The sequence below is a fragment of the Setaria italica genome, chromosome VI (genome assembly GCF_000263155.2).
Source record: "Setaria italica strain Yugu1 chromosome VI, Setaria_italica_v2.0, whole genome shotgun sequence".
In the NCBI taxonomy this organism is placed as follows: Eukaryota; Viridiplantae; Streptophyta; class Magnoliopsida; order Poales; family Poaceae; genus Setaria; species Setaria italica.
In genome coordinates this window covers 2544172-2553447 of record NC_028455.1, presented here as the reverse complement: position 1 = coordinate 2553447, position 9276 = coordinate 2544172, and the positions used below count along the sequence as shown (strand labels likewise).

At 48.0% G+C, this 9276-nt stretch overlaps 1 protein-coding gene across 2 annotated transcripts; it reads right to left on the bottom strand.

Moving 5' to 3' along the window:
• Positions 1-6052: 6052 nt before the first annotated feature.
• LOC101770334 (putative F-box/LRR-repeat protein 23) lies at positions 6053-7954 on the bottom strand. Of its 2 annotated transcripts, none has more exons than XM_004972581.3 (3): positions 7765-7954; positions 7158-7491; positions 6053-6694 (listed from the first exon to the last, which is right to left on the bottom strand). In XM_004972581.3, the coding sequence occupies exons 2-3, from the start codon at positions 7463-7465 to the stop codon at positions 6244-6246; spliced, it is 759 nt and encodes a 252-aa protein (XP_004972638.1). In that variant the 5' UTR covers positions 7466-7491; positions 7765-7954; the 3' UTR covers positions 6053-6243. The 2 variants fall into 2 exon arrangements, with proteins under 2 accessions (XP_004972638.1, XP_022683192.1); XM_022827457.1 differs by having other exon boundaries at positions 7158-7479.
• Positions 7955-9276: the final 1322 nt, after the last annotated feature.

Below are 9276 nucleotides of genomic sequence, written 5' to 3'. Positions count from 1 at the left end.
GTGACGTCACGAGGACTTGGCTAGAGACTAACACTACTGGAAAACTAAGCATTCGTCCCGAGGCTTAGTACCGGTTGGTTTTTGACCTGGTACGTACCGGGACTAACGGTTAGTTCCCCAGTAGCGCCCCGTGACCCACTTTAGTACTGGGTGCAGGCTTCATCCGGTACTAAAGGTCACCTATTAGTACTAATTCGCAGCCTTTAGTACCGTATGAAGCCTCAACCCGGTACTAACTTCCCTCCTATAAATCATGCGTCTTCTTCCTCCTACCCCTAGCCATTTCCTCCAGCTCGATCTTTTTTGGCACTATATTCAATATGGCAGATCACCCCCTTACGGAAACAACCCATGGTCTTGGTCATTGTGGATTGGATTAGCCTTGGAATACACTCAGCAGAAAATGCTACTTCTGGTGAAAGGGGTTCTTGACTAGTAGTTACAGCAGCTAAGCAGCATCCAGCAGGCCTAATTTTCACTCAATGTTGCAGAGAACTAAATGGGTCTAGAATAGAAAAGATATATAAAAAGTAGGTTGGGGCTTCCCTACTGATTTTGATAAAAAAAATGGTACTTTCGAGTGGACTTGCCATATGAAAGTGTGGCGGAACCGCCCAAATTAACCTGACTAAAATGCATTGAAGTCGCCTGACACGCGATTATGCACTTTAAGCAAGTCAACTTGGTCGACCGTCGGATTTCCTCCGATAAACCACATAAACAGGATCGAGAAGGATCGCTCACGTGAAGGTGAGTAGCACAGAGGTTACAACATTCCATCATGACAATATAGTTCAACAATTTATTACATCAGAGTTTCTGAAATTCAAACCGAAATTTTGCATGGTTCGAAGTCAAAGGAAAACAGCGGAAACTAAACGTCGATACATGACATCACGACGGAGCCGATCGTGACATAAAAAATTTCTTCCTTCGCCATCCGAGGAAGGATCCCACTCGACGGTCCAGCCTGGAGGAAGCTGGGTCAGCCAAGTGGTACCAACACCCAAGCTATTGACATTACCTGAAAAAGATTAGCCACAACAAGGCTGAGCAACTAGTACTCAGCAAGACTGACCCGTCGGAAAGACACGACCGAGACCTAGACATGCAAGGCTTTCTGGCTCTGGGGATTTCTTGCCAAAAGCGTCTAAAGTCAGTCCTTACTTTCAACATTTTAGCTCATGTTCTATGTTCTTTATCCATTCTAGATTAGCAACTTATACTGAACAAACATGGTTTCCAAGCAATTACTTAACAAGCATCAAGATTAAAATCATCATCATGTTCCATCTTTACTCAGTGCAGAATAGCGATCAAGTAGTCCCAATCTGTGAGAGGCAGACGAATCGATTCGAATTTTATTAACCATGCATGGCAAACCTAATCTCACGACATCCGCGCACCACGAAGGGTCGCTTCATTTGTCAGCCGTCCCCATTGATCCCTTAGGCACGTGTCAGGGCCAACTTTCTTTGGCATGCAATGCTCCATAGTCCCGGCCTATTGCTGCACTGTGACCGCACTTGCACCCACATGATGCACCATGGGAATGACGTTCCAAGGACAGCCGGAGGGTATACCACGCCCCAGTTCAATCAGGTACTAGGCTTCCCCATCCCATACTAGGTATGAGATTAGCACTTTCAAACACTTGATCACGAACGCCGACATGTTTCGACCTTAGTTCATTTTCATTTAAACAGACGGGGCAATCCACCAAGTATCAAACACAAGCCTGACCCCGTCCGTCGTCCTTATAGTTGCGACAAATCTGAAACATTCAACTCCTATAACTCGCGAGTGACAGGAAATCACTCGAGTTTTACCGAAACCTATTAAGCATTGCACTACTCGACCTTAGCAACTAGTATTTAGACAAGGTACTAAGTTTATGCATCTAAGGTTTCATTACAACTCCTCGAAACGTAAATGCGCAATCAAGTAATCAATAATATTGCATGAACTCAAGATAGGAATTTATGCTCCGGGGCTTGCCTTCAGGAAAAGCTTGCGGGTCCTCGAGGTCTTGCTCCGGTTCAGGCTCTCCTTCGAAGGGATGCAGTTCCTTGGTGGGGTCTTCTTCCGGCACCGGGTGAAGCTCGTATGTTCCGTCAGCGAGATTCAACTCTACACGGAAATGCAATGCAGGGGTTAAACATTTTAGATGGTTATTTCAACACACTCATGTTTTAACACGGACACTTATAGCAAAGCTACAGGAAAGGTGGGGGAGTTCAACTTCTGTTGGTGGAGAGCAAGATGAGAGGGTCGGATTGGGGGAAACTTAGGGTCTGACCCTCAGGTTTAAGGAAAACCGTACCGAGGTCCTCAGACTCAACACAGAGGAATCCCCGAAAATATTTCACCGATACCCTCGGGTCAAAGAAAAAGTTACAACCGAGCCCTCGGGCGAGGCGGAGAAAGGGACGGCGAAACTTGGCAGGGTCAGCCGAGGCGAACGGGAAAAGGTCGGGTGAGACGAAAAGAAAAGGGGTCGGGCGAACCGAAACAAAGGGGTCGGGCGAAACGAAAAAAAGGACAGGGGTCGGGCGAGACGAAAAGAAAAAGGGGTCGGGCGAGACGGAAAGGACCGGGAGGTTAAGTAGCTTACCTCCAGGTCTACCGGTGAAGCCTTGGGGCCGAACAGGAGTAGGCTGGGGCGGGAAGTCGTACGCGCTAAGGCTTGGGCAGCGGTGAGACTTCGACGGTGGTCCGGCGGCGGCGGTGCTTCTTGCGGACACCAGCAAGCTCGAGTACCGCGTGGAGGAGCGGGCGGCTGGTGTGTTGGGAGAAACGGCTTGAGGGTGGCGACGAAGTCGCCGGAGTGTGGGGGTGGCGCAAAGGGGGTGAGCTCCATGGAAGCTCAGCGGCGGCGCGGGGAGAAAGCGGCGGCTCAGAGGAGAAAGCAGGGCGCAGAGGAGAAAGCGGCGGTGGCAAAGGGGTGGCATTGCCGGTGAGGGGGTTCCCTTTTATAGGGCCGGGGTGGCGCGGAGGGTCGAGGCGGGGCTCCGGTGGGGAAAGGATAAGGCCGGGAGCGGCGAGTGCGCGGGCAAGGCGGCCATTGGCCAACGACGCCATTGGGCAGAGGAGGCGGAGCTCCGGGTGGTCTTCGGTGGCGATTGGCCTTGGGCGGCGCGCGTCTGGGGCTTCCGGTCTGTCGGGCGGGCGAGGCGGAAAGGCTACCGTGGGGGTTGGGCGAGCGGGCGGAGGCGCGGGATGCCATGGTCGTGGCAGCTTTCCCGGCGGACGGGCGGAACGGGGTTGGTGGAGCAGAGCCGTGGCAGGCGGAAAGCGACCTGCGCGCGGCCGGCGGTTGGCTCGCCCTGCGCTCGCTCCGTCCTGTTGCGGGCGCGGGTTGGGCGCCGTGGCTCTTGTCCTGTCGCTGTCGTGCTGGGGATAGGGCGCCGGCGAGCTGCCGGTGGCCGGCGGCCACGCGGCGCACGAGCGAACGTGCTTTGGCGCACGGGCGTCGAGGCTCCTTTCGGGCAGCAAGCCCGAAAAGCTTTGGAGCGATCCTTCTCCGAATCTTTCAACACAACTCCCGAAACTCCCTTAAACAAACTTGCCCAACTCTGATCGTTCTTCAAACTTTGTTTAAGGTGTTGGTTTAGATTGTGAAAGGATTCAAAGATATTTCCAGCCAAAGCTAGCCAAAAATCTGGGATTCCAGACTTAGGATTTTTAAGGCACCAGGGGTGAGTTGACTGGTTTACCTCCCTTTGACCGGGGTTTTGAACAAGTTCGGGCCTGATTTGGATCTGGGTCAGTGTAACAAAGTTGGAACACTCTTGAGGTACTACAACTTTCATTAAGGCTCTGACTCGAGTTTAGATAGGAAAACGAGAGATGAAAGCTTGCAAGGATGGAGGAAAAACTCGAATTCCAGGACTTAAGAAATTTTCAGGGTCCTTTAGTAAACCGTTTTTGGATTGTTGTTTTTGACTCCCTTCCACTCCGAATTAGTCAAGGTGCCTTTAACAAAAGTTGTTGGAATTTAAAAGTTTTACAACTCTTATTTGGGTAGGAACTTAAGTTTGTATAAAAAAAATTCAAGCTTTAATTCAAACTCCAAAAAGAGTTTCTTAGGTTTATAAAGGTCATTTCACTTCTTAACTTAGGGATTTGATTTGTCACTGGTTTATAGTTAAAAGCACTTAATTTAGGTAGAGTTGTTACAGAAAGAGGATGCCGTTGCGATATTAGATGTTAATGCTATGTTCATCAGCGTGTTTATCTGTTCTACCATATGCATTCATCAATTATGTGTTATTTTGCTGTTCATTAGATGTGTCATCTGATGTACGTTAGATATTTATGCTTGTCATGTATTAACTATGCTAAAGATTACGAGTACACTAGCAAAAAATTATGTCGATGGTGTACTTAGCTAAATAGTCGTGGTGTACAACTATTGTTCCATAAATACGATGGTTTAGAGCGTGTGCAGTACCCATAGTGTACATGCGAAAGTACCAGGGTACATCTGTTGTACTGAACTTAGTAGTAAGATAGATTAAGAAAAAACAAATGTGAAATGGTAACTTTTCAAAATTTGAACCCGGTGTAAAGGTGCAGCCTATGTGCAGGTGGGCAATAAAGTCAAAATAGCACTAGGCTTTTTGCACAACCCGATATCCTTTTGCAGAGTTTGATGTGCCTTTATAGCATATATAGGATAAGATTATACGTGATCTAAGGCAGATCACCGGTCAGAATTGAATCGTCCATGGCTTCCAGGTACCTAATAGCATTCTCCTATCACCCTATCATGCGACGTCCAACATGCACCTGTCACCTATTGAAGATTTGAAAAAATTTACTTTAGAGTAAAAGGTACCTTAGAATAAAGGAAACATGCGGCACACATTCTCAATAACCAATATGGCACATACATTGTCATGATGAACGAGTGTGATACACACAATTTGTAGTATATACAAGTTAAGCAAATGTGACACACATTTTGAAAATGACTTCCATGCGTCATATATAGGCTACAATAACCAACATAAGCAGTTATTAGAAGGCATTAAATCATTATTACTTATCATGTCATAAAGATGAACCGTAGGCCTAAAGATGGACCATACTCACATGTTAGCAACTTGTATTGAAATCTCAAGAACTTTTTTTATAATTGAAAAAAGTTTGAGATAAAAAATGCTTGTAACGCCTTTTAGGAGTCATAGGCAACGAATCTCTGGTGATGGACTCAATCACTACTTCTCCTTGTTTGTTCAAGTCGGCACACATGCAGAGCTACATGCATGTGCCGCATCTCAGCGGCTTGAAGTTCAACGTGAAGAGCGAGGTGCTCGACTATTGAATCTCTAACGCGACGGTGTGTTCCAAAGCAGTGTAAGAGACACTTGAGGGCAAAAGAGCACGCTACACCCGAGTCATTATCTGTTGTCGATCACCCCTATCATTACACGTGACGTGCGCTATCCTGTGTTTTCAAATAGTGATTTGCAGAGATTTAATTTAGATTAAAAGAAAAATAGTAGAACCAAGAGCAGATGTGGCACACATATGCTCGATCAATAACCAATGTGTCACACACATTTTCATGAACAAATATGACACACACAGTAGATACCATACAAAAAAGAAGTGTGACACCCACATTTTCAACATAACTTCCACACTGTCATATATGGTATAATCATCAACATAAACAGTAATTAGAAGGCATTGGCTCATCATTACTTATTATGCCATAAAGATGAGCAATAGCCACAAGTTACATAGCTAGATTGGAATTTCTTTTCATAATTTCTGGTTGGTACCGTTAATCCATCAAATTAGTTGCTGGTAATATGCCTAGTTTTCCCCTGAGTAGTGAGAGTATATACAAGATTTATACGTGCTACGTTACAAATTACAATGTACAATTCAATATTTTTGACAAAATATATACAAGTGTGATCACACTTTTCTTGCAGCTAATAACCATGCAATAGCTATTATCAAGAAATGAACGACAGAGTAGAATTGCAGGTGATCAATCACAAAATGGACATTGAGGCCTGCATGAGACTTGGCTTCCTTTTTTTCTTTGCAATGGTCAAATACTACCAGGTTGTCAGCAAACAATGTACAAAATGAAATGCAGTACTACTAGCAAACAAAATGTAATGCAGTATTAGCCTTGACAAGGGTCACAACAACTTGTATAAACAGTACTAACTCCAGTCAAACCATGGTAATAATCCGCGACGACATAGTGGAGATCACTAGCTAGCGGTCATATTCAGGAAGCGTCAGTGTCTTGATCCTGTCACACTTGGCCCTCAGGGGGTCGTCAGCTATGACTTTGTAGCAATCACGCAAGCAGAGAATTTCCAGGCGGGGGCAGCCATCGACGATGGCTACCAGCTCTTCATTGGTGATGTTGCTGCTGATGAGGCTGAGGCTTCGCAGCTCGGACATCGTCGCTGCGATTCCGAGCGCTTCTGCGACACGCCGAGGGTAGTTCAAGGAGAACCTAAAGCACTCTCTGCGCAGGCTGAAACGCTTCAGCTGGCGGCATGCTTTGCCAGTAGACTCGTACACGTTGCGACCGCCGACCTTTGGACAGAGCTCAAGTGAGAGGTCCTCTAGCAGAGGTGATTTCGTAACCAGTTCGGTGAATCCTTTGTTAGAGACCTCGTGGCATGATGTAAGGCTAAGGATCTTCAGAGATGCTGACCTGCGGACGTGGTTAGATTAGGAGGGAGCAAGAATATGCAACACAAACGTCTGAGGAAGAAATAGATTAAAAGGGTTGCTGATTTAAAATATTGGCAGAGAAAATTAAGAATGGGTCTACTCCATCTGTCAAGAAGCTCAAACTGTCTTTCGCAAAAAAAGAAAGAATCACAGTTACTGAATTATCATAGAGTTAAGGCCTAAAAGAGACGTCGCAATCAAACTTATTATTAGTATCTGACAAACTATGCATATGACCTTGTAGCGGTAGGAAATTATGAAAATACATACATTTAATCATGGAAAAAGTCTAAATTACCCTCAAGTATGGTCAAAATCTAGATAACCCCATAAACTATTTTGGGTTCAATTTACTCCGAGAACTGTATTAATCGGTAAACTTCTGACCCCTTAAAAAGATTTAACAAGATTAAATTTAGTGCTGAAAGCAAAAGAAAAGGTACCTGGCCCCTACATACTTGAGAAGCTCGTCAGTGACAAAATACTTCCCCAAGAACACCTCCAGCTGCCCCATGGAGCGGTCAACGGCCAGCTTCGCCATCGCACACAGGACGTCTCCCTTCATCTCCTCCACCACCCTGTGGTTCGCCATGTCCACGGATCTCCACAGCTCAGGCTCCTTCGCTGCCTGCAGCCATGAGCGGCACACGAGGCCTGAACCCATTAGGATCTCGACAGGGCCGAGCCTCGCGAAGACCAGCATGAGAGCGTCAAGGGGCAGCTCCGACCAGTCCCTTCCGGCAGTCTCCATTCTTTGGCAAACACCTGAGAACGAAACTGGGGTGGTCGTTGGCACTTATTATAGCAGCTTGACCATAAGTTTAAATAGATGAAATTAAATCAAAACTACCATGTGTCTACGAAATACTCTGGCGATTTTTCGTCAAAATTCCTGCCCTGAATTTCGCCTTCCTCGGTGGCCATGGAATAGGTGGAGTGGTGGATTACACCAAGGAACAACAACAAGGCGTCTAGTTGCGGCCGGGCTTGCCGCCTATGGCTCGCTTAGGAATGAAATGGATCGGAGGTTTGGTCTAGTACTCTAGTTACCTTGGGCAGCGTCGATGAAATCGCCGGGCCGTATAGGAGGCAGCAGCGGCGGAGGTCTCCGGGCAACGTCGTCGAGAGAGGGCCGGCGTGGAACGAAGCCGCACGGCGGCGCCGGTGGTTGGCTGGTCGGAATGTTTGGATCTTGGCGTGAGAGAGGAGTGGATTGACTGACGACTGACTAGTTAAATGGTTGGTGGTTGACTGGTCGGAACGTTCTTCTTACCTGCGGCCGTCCGAAGCGAGACAAAAATATCGGCCAGCCTGATGGCCCACAGATGCAAAATCCAAAACCAGGACGGCACGCTGACTGTTCGCGGACCCGAGATTTTTCTTCCAAATGAGTTCGCTGACTGTCCGTGGACCCAAGATTTTCTTCCAAATGAGTTAGCTCACGTAAACTACTAGAGAATTCACCATCCATCCACCCTATTTTATCCAGTTTAAATTTTACATGTAACTAAAAGTTCATCAACCGGGACTAAAACTCAGCCACTGGTGGGAAGCTCACCAACCGGGACTAAAGAGCCCCTTTAGTCCCGGTTATAAAACCCAGTGGTCTGGAGGGACACCAACTAGGAGAAAAGGGTCCTCTCGTTCCGCACGCCCCCCTCTACCTCATCTCTCCCTCTCCTCCACCTCCTGGCTCCTCACACCTTATCTTCTGCACCTGCGCCTCCACCTCCTGGCTCATCCTTATCTTCTCCCTCTCCTCCTCTCCCTCCTCTCTGCCTCCACCTCCTCTCCTTGCGCCGCCGCTGCCCCATCCCTCCAGTACCCTCCCCTCCCCCTCTGCTCGCCCCTCATTGGGAGTGAGGAGCGGTAGCGGGGCGAGGGTAGGGCTAGCGAGGGCGCGAGCGGTCGGGCGCGGTGGGCGCGGAGGAGCGCGGCGGGCGGAGGAGGAGCGACCAGCGCGGGCGGAGGCGTGCGGCGTGGCGGAGGCATGGGTCGGGCGCGGGGGTCGTACGGTGGGGCGGAGGTGGGCGAGCGGCCGGGGCGGAGACGAGGGCAACGGCCGGCTAGTGGGCGTGGCGGCGCGGGTGGGCGCGTGCATGGGTGGAGGCGGAGGCCGGTGGGCGCGGGCGAGCGGCGGTCAGGCCGGCGGCTAGGCAGCCGGCCGGCAGCGTGGGGCTTTTTTTATTTTTTTGAAGATTTTTTAGTCCTGGTTGGTAAAAAACTGACCGAGACTAAAGACCCCTCCCTTTTATCTCGAAAAATTTATCCCGGATAGCTTTTAGAGAGATTTGAGTCTACCCAATCGGGGACTAAATGTGAGTTTTCCCGTAGTGGTAGTACATGGACGTATGGTTGACCCATAGAAGGCCATAATCACAAGGATTAGGATTTCTTTTTCGAATTTTCAATCCCCATCGAAAACACTGAATTTCAAGAAATTTCAACCGAAATTTGAACTAAAAAGTGTGTCTTTTGTTGATGAAACCGAAATTTGGGCAAATATATAGTAATTTCGGTCACCACTGAAACGACCGAAATTTCGTGAAATTCATGAAATTT